Source organism: Scyliorhinus torazame, chromosome 21 (assembly GCF_047496885.1).
Source record: "Scyliorhinus torazame isolate Kashiwa2021f chromosome 21, sScyTor2.1, whole genome shotgun sequence".
NCBI classification, from domain to species: domain Eukaryota; kingdom Metazoa; phylum Chordata; class Chondrichthyes; order Carcharhiniformes; family Scyliorhinidae; genus Scyliorhinus; species Scyliorhinus torazame.
Genome location: NC_092727.1, coordinates 95,876,077 through 95,896,505, shown reverse-complemented (window position 1 = coordinate 95,896,505; position 20,429 = coordinate 95,876,077). Strand labels below are relative to the sequence as shown.

At 42.5% G+C, this 20,429-nt stretch overlaps 1 protein-coding gene across 3 annotated transcripts in view; it reads right to left on the bottom strand.

Annotated features, from left to right (window-relative positions):
• Positions 1-4,858: 4,858 nt before the first annotated feature.
• Positions 4,859-20,429, bottom strand: part of LOC140398424 (neurexophilin-1-like) — a 130,814-nt gene continuing 115,243 nt past the window's right edge. For all 3 annotated transcript variants that reach the window (XM_072487095.1, XM_072487097.1, XM_072487096.1), the window contains one exon: positions 4,859-20,320. In XM_072487095.1, the coding sequence (XP_072343196.1) occupies positions 19,556-20,320 (765 nt within the window). In that variant the 3' untranslated portion in view covers positions 4,859-19,555. The remainder of the gene's footprint in view (positions 20,321-20,429) is intronic.

Genomic DNA, 20,429 nt, shown 5'->3' with positions numbered 1-20,429 from the left:
TGTATCTACGCCTGAATCCACATTTTGTAACTTGCAAAAGTTTTGTAGCCTGTGCACGCGGCAACACATTTTCTCTCCTGCGAGCTCAGAGATTGTGGTGAAGGACAAACCACTGTGGTCTGATGGATGAACGTGTCAACTCTGTTTTGCTCCTGTGGAGGAATCAGCCCATGCTGCCATTTCGTCACTGACTGAATTGAATGACTTTGTCGCTGTTTTCATGGTTACTAATTTCCTCACTTTCCAGATCGTTTAGGAGCGATCGACAGTGCAAAGAATCATTCTTCAGCTATAATTATTTGCAATCCAATAGGTCCCACAAGTCTATGGCCAAGAATTTTCACTGCATAAAATATAATTTTATAAACGGTTTTGCCAAAACTTTCAAAAGATGAGATGGAAAGTTTGTATGTTCTGCTGTTTTGGTGCCTCTACTGTGAAAGGCAGTGATTTTGAGGTACCCCTGTTCTAACTGCGGATGAAAGAAGCTCAGGTATTTGGACCCAGAAGTAACCTTGAATTCATAAGCAAAATATTCAAAGGTGCAATCAAATTGTTTGAGGATGTTGTGAGACCTAATAAGCAAGCAGCACGTAAGCACAGTGGTTAGCACTGTTGCTTCACAGCGCCAGGGTCCCAAGTTCGATTCCCGGCTTGGGTCACTGTCTGTGCGGAGTCTGCACGTTCTCCCTGTGTCTGCGTGGGTTTCCTCCGGGTGCTCCGGCTTCCTCCCTCACATCTCGAAAGACGTGCTGTTAGGTAATTTGGACATTCTGAATTCTCCCTCTGTCTAGCTGAACAGGCACTGGAATGTGGCAACTAGGGGATTTTCACAGTAACTTCATTACAGAGTTAATGTAAGCCTACTTGTGACAATAAAGATAAAGATTATTATAAAGCTCTGCTCCCTGTAAGCGAGTTGAGTTTGGGAAACCTAACAGCAGTTTCCATTGAGCATGGACCCACAGCGCCAAATGTGGTGCGAATCTTGCAGCGTAATTCAGGAAGATACACCGATGGCTATCAGAAGATATTGTCACATCGGCACAGTTAGAGCGATCAGACCAGAGAGAGCTTTACCCTACACCTAACTGAGTATTTCCTGACCTGGAAATGCTTGCTGTTGACACCAGTTGCCTAACATGGAAAGCTTTCCATTCACCAAGACTGACATCCCTCATAGAATCACAGAATTTACAGTGCAGAAGGAGGCCATTTGGCCCATCGAATTTGCACCAGCCCTTGGAAAGAGCACCCTACTTAAGCCCACACCTCCACCCCATCCCCGTAACCCAACCTAAACTTTTAGACACTAAGGGGAAATGTAGCACGGCCAATCCACCTAACCTGCATATCTTTTTATTGTGGGAGGAAACCGGAGCACCTGGAGGAAACCCAAGCAAACACGGGGAGAAAGTACAAACTCCGCCCAGACAGTCACCCGAGGCCAGAATTGAACCCGGGTTCCTGGAGCTGTGAGGCAGCAGTGCTAATCACTGTGCCACCATGCCGCACATCTTGAGGAAAAGAAGAATGACAAAAATGTGAAAGAGAGAGGGATAAACAAGATTTTGATCAACCTGGTCATAACTGTTCCAATAACATTAGTGATTGTTTTTCCCCCAGGTGAGGTTTTGTTTTGCCACAGTGAAGAGAGAAGAGCCAATTTTCCTTGGGTTAGGGCTGGTGAAATGTTCGTTGTCCGGTTGCCAAGAAAAGGGAAATTGGGGTGAAAATCTGTGGCAGCAGAAGCTCTTATCACTCTATGCTTTCCGGTACCTCCTTCAAGAGGTGGACAGCCTGAACCTTCGCTAGGTACCGGCCAAGCACACTCATTCAGGTATCATAGGAGAGAGCATTCCCAGTCCTGCCACCTATTCACCTGTTTGTTTCCATCGGGGATTCAGCTGTGGACCTGTTCAGGTCGTTTCTCTAGTTACTGCATATCTTAGCAAATGCTGGATTAAACTCATTCAAATAAAATTACTCAACACTCCCAATCTCAATCAATTTATTCATGCCAAAACAGGAGTTTGATCAAATAATAAGTGAAGGAACAGCAAATTATTCTCGCTACAGAGGATCTGCAACAGCCGCAGGTACAGTAGTTTTAAGATTGCGTGCAATAAGGCACAATATGAGTTTGTCCCAAGAGTATGTGCACAGGTGTCAAATAGTATCAAGTGCAAGATTGGTTGTTAATTTAGTCTGTAGGAGCTGTAAAGAAGTATTGTAATTTCTGAAATAGATTAGTATTGTTTGGTGTTTTCATTCTTGGCACCTAGTCCTTGAGGGTGGATGCATTTGGATGATAATAGCCTCAAGCCTAACATTCATCTGTTGCCATTGTTCTGTTAGCCAAAGAAACCTTGAAGGATCAGAATCAGAGGATCATTTAGGTCTGGTGACCTTTTAATGGTTGATTTACCGTGTTTGGGACCTGTGACAACTTAGTGAGGATTTGATGTGCAGTTTTAATTTCTCCATTTTGTGAAAGAACAAAATAGTGAGACGTGTGGTTCCCTGGGATTTGGGACAAGGACGAAGTGAAACTGTTCCATTCTTAAATCGCCATATCTGTGCATTTCTGCAGTGCCCCTCCTCCATTAATTGTATTCACTGGGCATCAGGGGAGGTTGTTTGAGTGGGAGTCACTGCTCTCCTCTTTAGTCGGCAATTAGTAAGACATGTTCGGACCTGTTCACTATTAAATCTTATTCAAACACTAGACCAATTATCAATCTTCTTATTTATTTCCATTCTTGGTCATGGTTTCATTATTCTAATTGTCTAACATTTTCCCTTCTGAAAACTGACAGTTCAATCAAAAATAAATCAAATTGTGGCGCACATTTAAGCTGTACCAAAGTGTCAAGGGAGTAATTGAAGAATGAAGACAAGCAACTTTGTTTGAAGGACGCATTTTAAAATATTGACTCCTTCAATCAAGCTGCCTGTCAGCAATTACCACCTACTGACATTTTAAGATGCATTTTTTTGCAGACTATTAAACGCATGTTAACAGACACTGGTTGCTAATGGTACTGTCATATCTGAGCTGGTGTTCCATGAGATGGAAAATCAGCCTGAAAAAAAATAAACATTTCACCTGTCCATTATTGTGGCTCTGTTATTAGGAAAGGTATATGTCCAGATCGAATATTAGATAATAAAAACGGAAATTGCTGGATAACCTCAGCAGATCTTTCGTTTTCTGGCTTGTCTCAACACAACCCCTCCCTTCCCCCACATGGCCGCCTGTCCCTTGTTGTCCTTCTGACCTTTGTTCTCCTATTAACACACTCTGCTATTCTACCTTTGCCGCTGTTAACACGTTTCAGTCCCTAATGGCACCATTAACAGCCCCTTTGTCTCATGTCCATGACATCTTTGTCCATCTCTCCTTAGTTCTGACCTATCAATGACTTTCCAGTCTGCCCCAGCCCCCTCTCCAAATACGTAATTCAACATATTTCTATCCTTCTTCAGTTCTGTAGAGGGGATACATGGACTTGAAACGTTAACTCTGTTTCTTTCTCTACAGATGCTGCCAGACCTGCTGAGTTTATCAAGCATTTTCTAATTCTTTTTGAAGATTTCCAGCATCCCTGATATTTTGCAAGAGGAGCTAATGTTGTCAGATTGGAATCAATGGTAATTATTGAAGTATAATTTTAACCTGCTCCAACTGTGGCCACTCAATATTCTGAAGTCAAAACCTCCATCCAATCTGAAAGGCATCTTCTGATGGTATTTATAGAGAATTTCTATTCTCTGGTCACTGATGTTTTGGGGCAGAATTGTGGCCCCCGTTTGACCTTAATGTCTGCCTTGCAACCTAAAATCCCAAATCCTGTCTTTGATGTTTGTATTCTTGTTAACTTTAGAGCCATTCTATCTCATAAGTGCTGCTGAGAGGTGGGCTACAACTTTAATTCAATCATGAACTCTTACAGCTAATGCTGAGAGATCTTACCAAGAGAATTCAACTAACCACCCAACTTTGCAGTAAGTCCGAATAGGAGTAAAGCTTTCGAATCTGAATGTGTTGGGTCATTTCAGGATAGCTTGGGAGATGGGAAGGCTGAAAAATGGTGCATGGTTGTGTCGGGGGGAGGATGCCCCCAATGTCTTGCTCCCCCTGTGCCACTTTGTGAGCAGTGGGCAAGTTGGCAGATCGGCTGCCCACCGGAGTGCCATTTGAATGAATTAAGTAGCAAATTAAGGGCCACATTCCCCCTCTGTGAGCATTTTGCCCAGGTCAGGGGGCCCGACACTGTGTGGGGTGACTAGCCTGTGTAGCCCGACAGCCTCCCGTTTTGAGAGAAGCTGTTCGCTGAGGAAGTAATTTATTATCCATGGAAGGGCAAGCGAGTGACAATGAACACCCTCGCACCAGCGGCACCACTGGTGCTGAATGACCCCATTCACCCCTCCCCACATCCGATTGCCCGGGACTGTCTACCTCACTCAGGGGGACACCAAACCCCATTACGTACCTTTCTCCGAGGGAACCCAGCCCTTGCAACTGTTGGGGGTGGGTCACTGTATTTAATTGGGAGGTGACCATTTAATTGCTCACCACTGACAGTATGCCTCCCCAAGTTCCACCGCTGATTGAAGTGGGGTCACCTACGTTCGGCTCTGGCATTGGGACTTTTACCGCGTTCAGCTCATAGTTATTCTGGTAAGACTTATTTGTTAGAAAATAAATTGAATCCTTTAATCATGGGTCAAGTGTACAGCATTCCTTCATAATGAAATACTGGACACTGATGTATTTCAGGAGCTGTTTGGCCACAAGTAGAGTAACTAATAAATGTAGTCATTTATAAATTATTTCAGACAATCAATTTAATGAATACATTCATAACAAACACAAGCAACAAAACCTTTAATGAATAACATTAAACATAAATGAACTCACCAGGGGAATAAGCACGGAAAATCTTAATAATGTATTATAAAATTCATTTTCATGAAAGGCAGTTATAAATAATTCTCGGTGGGGATGTTTGGTCTTCAAGTCCCATCACAGCACTCCCTTCCTACCTTGACTCCACTCAAATTCTTAGAACTATGTATATCTAACAAATTATTAATTGAGCTAAGATCAAAGACTCACATTGTACTAATTTGCACTCACCATACAAACCATTGATACAAATTTAATCTAAACGCTCATTTACATTACTTGCCAAGTCAAGAGCAACTCTACAGGTCCAGTTTGTTTCCCCTGTGTTACTCCTGAGATAATATATAAAACATATTCTGTTTGTCAAAGATTATTTACAGTAAAGGCATTTCAATGTTCACAATCGGGAACTGTGCCATTCCCTACCATTTTCAATTTTCTTTTGAGAAATCCTTTTAAAAGATGCCAAATAAATATTGGATTTTCTTGTCAGTCAGAAGAATTTAAACCAGTCCACGCCTTAGGAAAGTGCAATGTAGGATAGTGAGACATTAATATTTAGGAGTTGAATCTGTTTTCATTTCAACGACTTCTCTGGAGTTTGTTTTGACCGTTATAATTAAACAGAGTTGACATTTAGATATTCTTATAGTCAGTGGAAAACCTGAAGGGAAATTTCCATGAATCTAAGTTGATTAATGAGATTTTATTATAATTGCTTATGATTAATGTTCTTCAGATTGTCAAAACAGTTGCAAACAACTACAACACCATTTCTTCATTTAATTAGTATTCTCGTTTTGCAAACTGGTGGTAGTCTGCACTCTTCACATTGGTCCTTCAGTCAGTTGCTCGATGGCCCTGAAATTGTTTTGGGTTGTTTTATTTAGAATGCTGTTGCGAGCATAGAATAGAATAATTTATCTCAGCTGCTTGTGGTGTAATTTGTCACAGCTGTTGCAATGTCAACAGAGTTTTCAGAGCAGTTTGTTGGATATAGATTGGCCTGAAGCCTCCTGAGCGAGAAGGAATCTCTTAAAGCTCGTTATTTTTTCAGCTTTGCAGTAACAAAGCATTGGGCAGGAAGGAAAGAGCTACAAAAGGTAGCTGTGTGATGCAATGGGTGCTGTCCCTGCCCTTTTAACCAAAGGCTCCAAGTTTGAATCCTGCTCCAGGACTTGACGGATATGGAAGATGCATTCATAATGCAGCCATACAAATTGATTATCAACCAATAAAATCTTCCAAAATGGCTATGGCAAGAAATGAAAATCGCTTATTGTCACGAGTAGGCTTCAATGAAGTTACTGTGAAAAGCTCCTAGTCGCCACATTCCGGCGCCTGTTTGGGGAGGCTGGTACGGGAATTGAACCGTGCTGCTGGCCTGCCTTGGTCGGCTTTAAAAGCCAGCGATTTAGCCCAGTGAGCTAAACCAGCCCCTGTGAGTCAGCTGACCAGCCATGTATTCTGCAGAGTGGTGCCCCTCCAGCTACACATTTAGCCTCTGGCTTCAAGTAAGTGACCCATTCCAGGAAAAATGAGCAATAGGAAAAGACATAAGCATGTACTTTGTCTGCCTCATGCCGAGACGTGGGAAGCTGAAGAAGAGCTGTGTAATTGCCATAATGTTGAGTTTATAGGACATGGTGGAGGACACTCTTCTGAGTATCTCTTCATTTGTGTGGAATGGAATGAGAATGAAAATGTTTGGCAGTGAGTTTCTATAAGTGAAAATGAAAACACGCTTTCACAGCAAAATTCAGGATTTCACAGTTAAATAGTTAATGGTGAAAGTAATTTCTCAATCAAATTGAGCATTTTATAGTGGAGTTTTTTGATACTAAAATTAAATCTTATAATGAAACTATATTTTATGGCAAAAATTAGATGTTTTATAATGGGAAAGATTTTTTAATAATCATTCTGGGCGGGATTCTCCGGTCCGCCTGCTGCCTTTTCCTGCGCGGTGCGCCCTCGCCAGCAGCGGGACTCTCCGTTTCCACAGCCGGCCAATGGGGTGGTTTCCCATTGTGGCCACCCCGCACCGTGGGGAAACCCGCAGGCGTGGGTGCGTTGTCGCCTGACCGGAGGATCCTGCTGACGGAGAATTACGCAGCCTGCCTTTGATAGCGAATGTGGCTTTATTCTGACTGGTGCGATCGAACAGACACGCAACGTCTGAAAGGCAATGTGGCGCTTCGCAACGTGGTCGATGAAAGCCGGGAGACCCCGCTCCCGGGATCTCCCCAGCTCGCAAAGCCTTGCGAGATCTACCACGATCTCGCGAAACGTTGCAATGTGAATCCCACCCATTGTGGGCAGGATCACTTTTTGGCAGATCTGCATATTGGAGCGAGACAGCTAGTCTCACTTTAATGTGCAGTTTCCTGAGGCACCCGAGGCATTGGGATCTATCCCCTTTGCCTCAGGGACTGTTCAGTGCTAGTCTCCACAAACGAGGACAAGATTGAACAGCACCTGTGGGAGTCTCCCAGGGGATTGGAGGCCCCCAGGTGCTTGCCCTCTGGGCAAGGTGGTACCCTAGCACTGCTGGTGCCACCTGGGCTCAAGCCTGGCACTGCCAAAATGGCATTTTCTGTGTGGTGTTTGGGCAGGGGGTGCCCTGTACGGGTGTTAGGAGGGATGTGTGGAAGCCCAGAACCCCCTCAGAGTGAGTTGTGGTTGGGGTCTGCGTCGGGGGCTCCAGAGATCGGGACACCATTTAAAAATGGCGTCCTGATCTCTCACTACACCGAGGAGGTTCGGTGAGCGGTGCTCCTCAGTGCAGGAAAAGGGACTGTGTGGCCTTGGCTGAGACCCCCCTGCTGTGATCACAGGGAAACATGCGGCTACACATGCTCGCTATGGGACTTTATTCCCATTTAGTTAAATCATGCCCGACAAGTGTTACTATGTCACAAGGTGCTTATTTGAAATAAGTAAATGGAATAAATTTGGTCTCAGTCACAATAAACTGCTCGATGTTAAGTAATCTTATCAATTATTCATGGAGTGGCCCTCTGCTTTATAGAAGGTGCTGTATTCCCTACTTCCCCAGTTTCAACAAATTGTTTCTTGCATTGTCACTCACATTCACTTCATCTTGCAGATGAGCTGGAATGGTTGATTTAACCTAGTTTAATTGGACCTGAAACAAGACAGGGATTAAATGCAACGGTTACCGTTGCTATTGATATTGAGATACAGGCCACTAATCCTTACAGGCTGAAACTATTTACATCGAGATGCTCACGTAAAGGGTAGAACATAGAACATAGAGTGCAGAAGGAGGCCATTCGGCCCATCGAGTCTGCACCGACCCACTTAAGCTCTCACTTCCACCCTATCCTCGTGACCCAATAACCCCTCCTAATCTTTTTGGTCACTAAGGGCAATTTATCATGGCCAATCCACCTAACCTGCACGTCTTTGGACTGTGGGAGGAAACCGGAGCACCCGGAGGAAACCCACGCAGACACGGGGAGAACGTGCAGACTCGGCACAGACAGTGACCCAGCGGGGACCCAGCTGGGACCCTGGCGCTGTGAAGCCACAGTGCTATCCACTTGTGTTACCGTGCTGCCCATAATTTTCTTAGAACATAAGTGTTTCTTCTGTTACTGCATTGCAAGAGAATTGTGATATCAATCATCTTCATGAAGAATGGAGTTCTTTGCATTTACTGCATTAAATTTTACAGTTACAGTAGAATCATTGATGTATTCTTTAATTACTCACTGCCCTGTTAATCTGTCAGAATTCTCACTGGACAAGGCTTTAGGTGCATTACTTTTATTACAAATCTATTTCTCTTTCTTTGATGAGGGAAGCTCTGCAATTTTGGAAGTACTTCAGAGAAGGTTTATTGGATTATACCTGGAATGGGCCGGTTGCCTTTGGAGGAAAGGCTGGACAGGCTAGGCTTGCATCTGCTGGAGTTTAGAAGAATAAAAGGCGACTTTATAAATATGGTCATGAGGGAACCTGACATGGTCGATGTGGAAAGGATGCAACCTCTTATGGGAGAATCTAGAACTAGGGATTACTGTTTGAAATTAAGGGGTTACCCATTTAAGATAGAGATGAGGAAACTTTTTTTTTCCACTCTTGAGGGTTGAGAGACTTTGGAACTCTCACCTTAAAAGGTGGTTGAGACAGAGTCTTTGAGTATCTTTAAGGCAAAAGTAGATATGAAAGGTTATCGGGGGGGGGGGGGGGGGGGGGGGGGTAGGCAGGAATGTGAAGTGGAGGTTGAATTTAGTTTAGCCATCTATTAGATATACCTAATCTCAGGTTCCTGCCAATGCTGATCAGAGCTCGTCGCTAGGAGACCAGTCTGCAGGTTTCTGCCTGTGGAGAATGACTAGATTGCTGCTGAGATTTGAAACTGTACAATGTAAAGACTATACAGGACACAAGGTATGAGTTTTTTTGGTTATGATTTCCACTTTTTTTGTTGTTCTTAGATTGGGTGTTTTTTTGGTTCCATTCTCATGTTTTGCACTTGTCAAGAAATTAACTTGTATTTCTCTATTCTTTAAAAAAGTATGTGCGCAATTACAAGAGGTTGTATCCAACCCAAGGATGATTACTCATGCTCACTTAGTCAGTACCTCTACTAACGAGCTGTGCCCTTGCAGTATGCTCATATCTCTTCTGGTCCATCAGGGAGTGTTGCCAAGTAGCAGCCAAAAACCCTCCACCAGGGGATCGTAGAGAAACTTGAGGCAGCACCAATACGGATAGCTCTTACAACCCTCCGGGAAAAGCATTTACATATTATTAGAGTCTTACAAGCAAAGGATCGGTTTAATGCTTCTATTGAGTAATGATGAGTATCAATGTTCAATGGCATTTGGGAAAGGATACAGGAGAAGCAGAATAAATAACGATTTTGAAACTTTCTATTGCTGTTAGAGATAAATACCAGTAGTTACAAATATTAATCGATAAAAAAATCATTCATGCATAAAATACATTTCATGGGGGAAAAAAATCACATAAGATCTTTGATGCCAAACTGCACACTTTCAAAATTCTTACATTTACACGATGATCAAAGCATCATTATATATGATAGTTTGATGGATCATCAAATGATATTCAATTCACACAGCAAGATCAGATTTAGCCCAGTTTGAACTCTGGTTGAAAATAGATAGCCCATTCACTTCACTTATAAAGAGCACTAGGGGTATGCTGGCCTCTAGACTGGTCATTTGGTCCATAGTGGATGGTGAAGAATGGAACTCCAAACTGAGCAGTAGGTTTAGTCACAGAATGCAGCAGTCCATATAACTGTCGTCCACCCAAGTGTCTCAGCAGTCCCCTTTCTTTTCTTGAAAACAAAAATTCAATGAACTAATGATCTAATTAAAGGGGCACCAGAACAAAACTCAAGAACATTAACAGAAACTTAACAAATTGAATTAAAATATAACTTCCTGGGCTGATAATGCATTCCAGCCCCACAGCATACTGGCGGACCGCACAGGCTCCCTTTTCAGGGCTATCTGGATGCAAGCAGTTCCCTTTTATTCTTTCTATTGTATATTAATTAAACAAACTAATTAGGAAAATTGACAGCCCCTTAAAGGGGCAGTCTAATTAACACAAAATATTCAATGAAAACTTAGCAAATTAAATTAAACAAATTAAATTAAAATGTCATTTCCAGGGCTACTTATTTACTCCAGCCCTGTAGTACCTGGTCATGGAAAGACTCAATTGTGTGTTCCCACTGCAGGGAAAAGTGGTTGTAAACGTCCCTGTTTATACTCTTTTGGATACCAATAAAAATAAACAAATGGCCAAATTAACCAATAAACAAAGTAACAGCCCCTTAAAGGGACATTGTAACAAAGCCAAAACATTAAAGGAGGCTTATCAAATCAAATTAAAATAATGTTTCCGGGACTGCTGATGCATTCCAGTCACAAAAGGACTTAAGGTATACTGCGAACACCTTTTTCTCTCTTTTGAGGGATACCCAGGTCAAAACAGTCCCTTTTTATATCTTCCTCCTCCTTCATGTACCATGCTCTAAGAGGGTGTTGGTAAACATGGGCTTACATTGGATTGGCCCATGACTATGGCAGAGTACTGCAGTGGTTTGCCATTGCACTCTGCAGTAAGGCAGACAATAAAACTTGCCCCCTCTTATCACCTGCCATCAGGCACATCGGAAGGATTTACAGGCTGTCAATCAACCTATTTGGTCACATTCTGGATGCCTCTTCTGAGGGCACCAACTCCTGGAATGGAACTTGAAGCCAGAGTTTCCGGCCCAAAGGGAGGGACATCACTGCAGCACAAGACCACAAATTCCTGTAGTCTACTTGAATTACTATCTTCTGATTCAAAGAAGAAATACTTTGCATAACATATGCCCAATCAGTCCTTTTTTATACACTTTTAAGTATGCCAGATGAACTAATTAACAAATTAACTAATAAACAAATTAACAACAATTTAACAGTGCAAGTATCTCTTTGTACTCTTTTCACCAAACAAAAAACAAATCAACAAATTAACTAAAGAACAACCCCTTAAAGGGATGACTCTCTTTATACTCTTTTAAAACCTCAAAATAAACTCATTAAATTGACAGCCCCTTACAGTGGCATTGGAACAAAAGTTTAAAGGAAATTTATCTAATTAAATTCAAATGGTGTCTCCAGGGGTGATGATGCACCCCAACCCCCACCCCGCCCCGGTCGCAGTCACTTTTCATACTCTTTTAAAAAAAAAAATTACAGGGGGTGACAGGGCCTGGCAGAGCCCTGTAACTAAATTAGAACATCAAAAGGAAGCTTAATTAATTAAATCTAAGTGACATTCCCAGGGGTGATGATGCACCTCAGCCCCTGTGGCGCCCACCGGACACAGATGGCCTCACGTGTCGCCTCTTTTTACATGTGCTCAGGTTACTTAATAATCAACACCCAGGAGCTGTTCTCCTTAACCTTAACAATAAGATTAACATCACGTTAACATAGACTGCCACTCTGAAGCTGTGCTTAAGGACTGTTTGTTTCATACCACAGCCAGGGGCTCATATTTCTAATGTGGACAACTTTGAATCAATTCCTTTCATCAAACATTCAAATTGCAATACCTGCCATTTCCCATTTCCCTCAATGTTGCTGTGCTCAATGTTGTTATACTCAATGTTGCTTTGATGAAGAATCATCCAGACTCGAAATGTTAGTTCTCTTTTCTCTTCACAGATGCTGTCAGACCTGCTGAGATTGTCCAGTATTTTCAGCTGCTATACTCACTGTTTGCCCCATAAAATATTCCCTTGTTAGTAACAAGAATGTAGTATGAATTTCTATAATATAAAGTTCTCCCTGTGTGAAGCTAGTCTTTCTTAGATTGAGATAATACTGTGCTAAGTTTGTGTTAGGCTTGCAAAATGGCAGACAGGGTCAGTTCACTAAACCATCTCCCTGCGAGAAGCTGAATCTCAATTTCCGAATCAGGATCCCATTCAGTACTCAACTAGAGAGATAATGACGCAAGCCCTATGCCTGGGTCACCTCACCATTGAGTGCGATCTTGTGTTAAAACATTAAAAATTAATGAAACATCTTGTCATAATGAACGATCAGAAGAAACCTCTCACCCGGATAAAGATTCACCTTGAGCCTGGATCAAGTTCTATTGGAATCAAATACAAATAAGAGATCTGAGGCTGCTTTTTAAGAAGTTGTAAATTGGCACTTATTTCATGGAAGCCTCCAATGTAATACAATAGCCCCCAGGTACAGTGCAACTCATGAAAAATACATCTCCTTGTCTAATATTATGTTGCCAATACACAGCAGATCTGTCGACATCTAGAAAGAGCAAAAATAAGTACTTCAGGGGTAAAGGACATGCTGATGGGAGAAGGATTAGGATGGGAATAGGAGCTGGCAGAGATCAGTTGGGCCGGGAGAGCTATTTCTGAGCTGTAGGGCATAGAATTCCTACGGTGCAGAAGGAGGCCATTTGGCCCATCGAGTCTGCACTAATCCTCTGAAAGAGCACCCTACTTAGACCCACTTCTCCCATCTAACCTGCATGTACTTGGTCACTAAGGGGCAATTTAGCATAGCTATTCCACCTAGCCTGCACATATTTGGACTGTGGGAGGAAACTGGAGCATCCAGAGGAAACCCATGCAGATACGGGGAGAAAGTGCAAACTCCACACAGTCACCCAAGGTCGGAATAGAATCCTGGTCCCGGGCATGGTGAGGCCGCAGTGCTAACCACTGTGCTACTGTGCCGTAAGGTCTGTGTAATTCTACATTAACATTTTGCTTTGAGATACCCGGAATATTAAATTGCCTTTCAAAGTTGATCCTGGATCTGATGCCAATTTCCTGCATTCTTGGCTTTTAATTTCAGCTTTTCAGGAACCTGCAGTTTTTAAGAACTTAAGAAATAGGACCAGGTACAAACCATATGGCCCATTCAGCCAGCTCCTCCATTCAATAGGATTTTGGCTCATCTTTGGCTTCACTTTCATGCCTGCTGATTCCGTCAAAGACCAGAAACCTGTCTGTCTCAGCCTTAAATAAGTTCAATGATGGAACATCCGCAACCCTTTGAGGTAAGAAATTTGAAAGATTCACAACCCTCTGAGTGAAGAAATTTCTCCTCATCTCAGTCCTGAATGAAATGTGTGCCCGCATTCTGGATTCCCCAGCCAGGGGAAACAACATCTTAGTATTTACCCTATCATGCCTCTTCAAAACCTTGCACGTTTCAATGGGATCACCTCTCATTCTTCTAAATTCAACTAATTATATGTGCAATTTACTCAGCCTCTCATTAGATAACTCTTTATCCCAGGGACAAACCTAATTATCATTTGCTCTTCTGCCTCCAATATGGAGACCGAAACTCAAAACAGTGGGGTGTTTTTCGACAGGGCCGGCAAGACTGTGAAACGTGGGGGGCAGGGAGACGGGAGTTGAAATTTCACTTTGCTCATGGCGGGTTCAAATTTTGAGCTTAGGTCAGTGGCGTGTTTATGGTGGGTGGGACCTCACGCTGTCCTGTCATGGGTTCCTACTTGTGATATGCTTACATGCCATGACTACTGCTTAGATTAAAATATTTTGTAATTATATCCTACCTTCCTGATAAAGTCACAGAATCACTATAGTGCAGAATGAGGCCATCCGGCCCATCATTTCGATACCGACCCTCTGAAAGAGCATCCCATCCAGGCCTGTTCCCCCGCCCTATCCCCATAACCCCATCGAACCTGCACATCCCTGGACACTAAGGGGAAGTTTAACATGGCCAGTCCACCGAACTTGCACATCTTTGGACTGTGGGAGGAAACCGGAGCATCCTGAGGAAACCCACGCAGACACGGGGAGAAGGTGCAAACTGCACACAGGTAGTCACTCAAAGCCGGAATTGAACCTGGATCTCTAGCACTGTGAGGCAGCAGTGCTAACCATGGTCCCACCTGTATGCCGCACCTTGCTGCATGCTAGGATCTCACTGCACCTGATTCATGTTTGTTTGAAGGTGGCTTGCAACTGTCAGCTTTGTGCGGTTGTGTCTGAGGTCAGCCATTTTCTATGTTCCTGTGCAGCGCAAGGGAACAGAGCAGGAGAATGGCAGCTTTCAAGCAGACTTGGACCCAGCAACAGCAAGTCAGCCATGAGGATAGGGGGTCGCAGGGTGTGTGGAGTCGGGTCAGGAGCATGGAGGGGTGGAAGAGACATTCAAGAAAGGACTGAGGGCGGGGTCGGGGGCATGGAAGAGTGAAGTGGGAAGGGCCTGGCACCCTGGGCATGGTGGCAGACTGGTGCGGGCAGTCAGTCAAGGTAGAAAATGAGGTGCCTCAGGGGCAGTGTCCAAATGTGCTCCATCTCAGGGTGCTAGTTGGCAGAGGCCTCACACTGGAGTTCACCGACATTTTAATTATTCCTCACTGAGAATGATCTCAGAAAATGTCCTTTCAAAGTATAGTACGGAGGGCCAGCTAAGCCTGCAAGTTCAGAAATGTCCCAGAGAGTCACAAGTACAACACTGGGCATGTACATGAATTTTCAATAAAGAATGAATAAAGAAAGAAACACAACATGATTTTTTTCACAATAAAGGAAATGTCCTGAACTGTAACCGTCGATGTGTGCCAATCATGAGGCATGCCAGTACACTGACCAAGCTAGTCTGAACAAATAACGATGATGCCAACATTAATAAAGTGAAACCAATGTAATATGAAATAGTTACGAGTGAAATTTAAATGTGAAGAACTCCCCGTGCCACCTTTGCGCTCTCGCATGTCTTATGTTTATAGCAATGGAGTTGAGATGGAAAATTGGGGCAGTGATGAAAACCCTCGCTGACTATCTAGGGGGTTTCTGTACAGCCCACCCATACCGTCGGCATTGTCAGCTGGCGGTGGTTTCATCACCCAAAATATCCCCCTCCCCCCACCCCGCAGCAAAATCACACCTATCTCCAGTGCATACTGCGGCACTTCAAATTTTAATTAGAATTGTGTGAGAACCAGCAAAACAGTAAGAGAGTGGAAGTGGTATAAATTTCCTGTTCCACCATCAGGAACTCTGTTCCAGGATTAATATTCCACCCTGTATTCCAGGTGCGGTCTTACCTCTTTTCTGCTGCCAATTCTGGGAGTAGAAATTTCATTAGATGGTTTCTCTAAAAAGGCAACTCTATTATTTTCCTTAATGAAGGAGTAAACCTAGGAAACAGGGTCAGAGGTTTCCATTCCAATTCTCTTCCTGCACCTAGTGGTGCACTAAGGCAAACTTTTGTCTGCTTCCATGTGGGTAATTCTCGGAACAGGTCCCTATAATCTGTCGTCATAGGCTTATAGTTTGAGAGGCGCCACTCCATATCTAGTGTCGCTGACTAGGAGTCTCACCCACTCTTACCACCAGCCATTGGCACGTTGGAAGGATTTGCGGATTGACACACTCAACCTGTTTGGCGCATTATGAATGCACCTTCCTTGGCCATCAACTTCTGGGATGGACCTTGAACCTGGATCTTCTGGATCAGAGGCAGGGACACTGCCCATTGTGCCACAAGACCAGGATCAGAAGTTTAAACTCTGACAAATTAATGGTTCGACTGCTAGGTTGGAGCATTGTGAAGCGGACATAATTCCAGTCCAAAAAGGGAATTGTTCTCTTTATTATTGATCTTCTAAATCTTTTGGGCACACAGATACGCCTTCTCAAAGAACACCTCGCCATGAATCGATTATTGCAGCAAAGAATTGACTGCAGTTCATAATAAATTAAACAAAGGTTTCTCAGTAATTTTAAGTCATTAACCCATTTACTGCAAACATTTTAAAGCACCAGTAGGTATTCATCCAGCAATATCAATAAGAATAGTTTCTATGCTCCAGAAAACCAGCTCTTTGTAAACTTGTTTGAATTTGTTTCTCTATCGGGAGGATTGCAAATTCAGAAAAGAACTTCACCTCACATTAAAAGATGAACAAATAAGTGAAAAATTAAATATGCATCAAAATAATCGAAGTAGTGAAATCCTGTGAAATCAAGCTGGAGGTGAGTTTGGCTAATTCCATTTTTTGTTGACCAGTATCTACAGTGCTTCAGTCTAACACAGTCTAACTGAAAAATATGACTGAAACATTTGATTCAATGTGAGAGAAACCCGTTAAGTCAATTCCTCCGTTAGCATCACTAAAAGAGATAATCCAGACATTTATCCCATTGTTGTTTGTGCAACGCTATTGTGTTTGCCTGCATAATTAATGGAGCAGATTCTTCTGCCCTCTTCTGTGATGGGTTTGGTGGCAATGGGCATTTAATCAGCAGAACCTGATGGGGAACCAGCCACCTCCTCTCCGATTAAGTCTGTGATGGGAAGGCCTGTGGATGTTCTTCATGACCGCTGCCAATTGAGGCTCTTAAGGGAGCAATTAATGCTCATTTAAGGACCTCATCCTGCCACTGCTGGTATTGACCCAACAGCAATGGGTGGACAGGATAACTCGCAATGTCAGATCTTGTCGGGGTTGCTTGTGAGCTCATAGGGGATTCCAGGGCCTTACCGGCAATGGGAAAGGAGGCTATCTTCTGAGAGTCACCTTCTGCCCCTACTATCGACTGCCCATCACATGAACCTACCTCTGGACCTTCACCCACCACCACTTGAGGCCCAGCCACAATATTGGGCCTCGTTTGAGTGTTAAACTGGAGGCTGCCACTGCCTCTCCAGCAGTGCTGCCATTCAACAGAGTTGTCAGCCTCTGATTGGCCAGCAGCTCTTGGTTGCCAGGACTTCCATCCACTGGCTCCTTGGTCCCAGATAAGACCCACTGCTGGCCAATTAAATGCCTGACTGGCACTTAATACGCAGACTTTCCCTAAAAGAGGCGACATGGGGCTCTCGTCAGTGAGCGCAATACTACCCCAATGGTCAAAATTGGTTCATTTGCCTCTGAGGCATTTTGGTACGTGCTGAGATTGTGGAAAGTGCTAAATGCATTCAAGCTTGTTTTCTGTCTTTTCTGCAACTTGATGAATAACTAATTTGACATAACAGGTACATTTTCACAGCGAGGTTTCTGATGCACACAAAAAGGCATGTGCAATAAGTGAGGGGAGTCGGGAAAATCTACCCTAGCTCTCTACCAATTTGAATCTGGTCAGCTGCTGCACTTGTGATTCAGAACATCAGTGTCCAGTAACACTGCCAAAAACTCAAAAAGATTTACTTCTGCTTATTTTCATTAAAATTAAAATTCAGGCTTTCATATCATTCCACCCAGCTTAACACTGAATTTCACTGATGTAGGTGAGGGGTTATAGCTGTTCACCTCTTGATTGCATTAAAACCACTTATTAAAGGTCACAGTTACATCACACTTCAAGTGACTGAAATTTATGAGTTAAGATCATCATGTCATGTCTCTATAGTGACTACACTTTTTTAATAATATCCAGTAGTTGCCAAATGTAATGTAACGTCATGAATATGAAAGATTTATTATTCATACTTCAATCAGGTGTATTGCTTCATTACTTGATTAGTCACACATAGGTTAATGTTTTGTTGATTGATGTAAATACGATAGATTAATGTCACCTAGCGCAGCTAACCATGGTTGTCCAGATAAAGTAAATGGCGGAAGCTAGATTTCTGATAAAAATACAGCACGAGTTAGAAACTCCAATTATTTTCTGTCTCACAGTACTGCATTATTCTCTCTTTTTAAAAAATAAATTTAGAGTACCCAATTCATTTTTAAGAGACAAACATTTGTTGTGAGATTAGCTGAAAATGGTTTCTGTCTTCTGACTGACAAGTGAAGTCCATTAAAGATCTGTCTGCTCAAGTTACCCTGTCATTGAGTTACTGAGTGATTAGTGGAAGTGCACATAAAAACACACAACAGAGATGTACCATTTTGCATACACGGTGTGGAAGAGGGCATTTCTCAGTGCAAAACAATGGCATTATTTATAATAGTTAAAATACCTGTGCTGATATTTTTGCTCCCATACTTACCAGACCTTACTTCTAAGACCTCCTTGTTATTACATGCACAGCAGGTGACAGTTCCTTAGACGAACATCCCTTTCCCTTGTCTACATGCATTCATTAATTTCTTGAAGAGATACCAAAGTTACATTTACATCTCTCTTTCCCCCAATTTCTACATTCACATGTGAAACTTGACGTCAATGGTTAATTATGTAGCAGAAGTATAGAGTAGTCACATTTGGTCAGAGACATCATCTGGCTGGATAGTACTTAGGCGACTTGTGGCAAACATGCTCATGAGCCAAAGCTGTCCATGTAGGGGAAAAACCACAGTGGGGGACGAATGTTACAATTCCACAAAGAGAAAGAAAAACGAACACTAAGGTAATGAGCTCACCCACTCCTACATCCTTCCTTTACCGTGGGTTTTCAATCTTTTATCCAGATGCCACGATTAATAATGTAATATTAATTCCGCCTGACCTATAAAACTGATGCTATGAAGGCAACAGGCACACCAGGGACTAGGAGAAGCAATGGTTATTAAACAAGACATGTTGAGCTGAAGTGGTTGAGACGTGTGGGCACTTTATATAATATCTACAATTTGTCAGTGTCCTCAGCTAATAGAGGAGGCAGTTATTTAATTATTCATCCATTTTACTATTGATCTAAGGTACTTTTTAAATCTGTAAAATTATTCAAAGGTTTCAACACTAAAAAACATTAAATAAGATTTTTGATGATAATTACAATAACGATTGATCAATCATTTGATATTCTGGTCACCTGGAAATGAATCCATAGACTATTTCCAATGTGAATCTGACTTGCCTCTTTTAGCCATGAATGTTTATTACTGATGCTACAGAAGCAGACACCATCTGTTGAAGTATTCCACAAAGTTGATACTATGAGCCTTTGTGAGTTTTTGTTTTCTGTGTTGGATATTTTAAACATTTTTTACTTCCCAATTGCAGAACAGCAGAATGCTGTAATAACAGTCACAGAACATGTTAATCATTACTGAACTGTTCTCACCAAGACCTTCAGTATGCTGGTCAACCTGTTAATCACTCCAAATCCACATGTTTTTAAAAAGAAAAGAGATAAACTTCCCCTCCCGCCATCTTCATCCGGAGGGAAAGTAGGGAGTGTCACTGTGGTAATTATAATCAGGACACACCTTCTGCACCAGTCTATAGTCTGTGCTGTAAAATGAAATATAGATACATATAACCTTAAAGGGTTTGGAACAGATCCAGGACACGTGGCTTTGGGTCTGTTCCTGGTAACAGGTTTTGGATGGATCATAATTACATAGTGCAGTCTTTTTTGCTCTGTCAATTTTTTCATATTCGACGCGGCAGTTAAATATTTTTGAATCTTTGGCGTCAATTATTGTTTGTTGAGCCAGGTCAAATTCGACTGCTTTTGTAGGTGGCACTAGGCTAACTGATATATTTCCCTGGCCAGTAGAATTGTGGCGGAAGTACACACTAAACGTACCATTTCCATGGTCCACGATTTTCCCAGTGATGAGGAGGTTTAATTTCACGGTTTTGATATTTGAGTAAAAATCGCCCCATCCAAACATTTTCTTAAATTTTCCAGTTTTGACAATTGGTCGTCTTTTGACTCTGGACTGGGGGTCTTCATGTTGATCCGATACATTTCCCAACCAATCCCAAAAATCCTGTTTGGAGTAAGAGACTGGCGAGGATAATGGAAATCCCAGTAGAGTCGAATTGCCCGTGTTTGGCAGAGTCTGCATCATCCATTGGCTGAGGGGTGACATTTTGTTGCTTTTTATTAAGACATGTTTTGGTGTGCCTTTAGATGCTCTGGATTTCACATCTTCAGTGTCATTTGATGTATTCCCATTGGCAAAAGCCACCTGTAGAAACAAATACCAAATGTCATTTTAACAAGATGCACAGGTACCTGTTCCTATATGTGCATGGTTAACACAAAACAAATTGTTTTAAATACCGCAGCATGGTAGC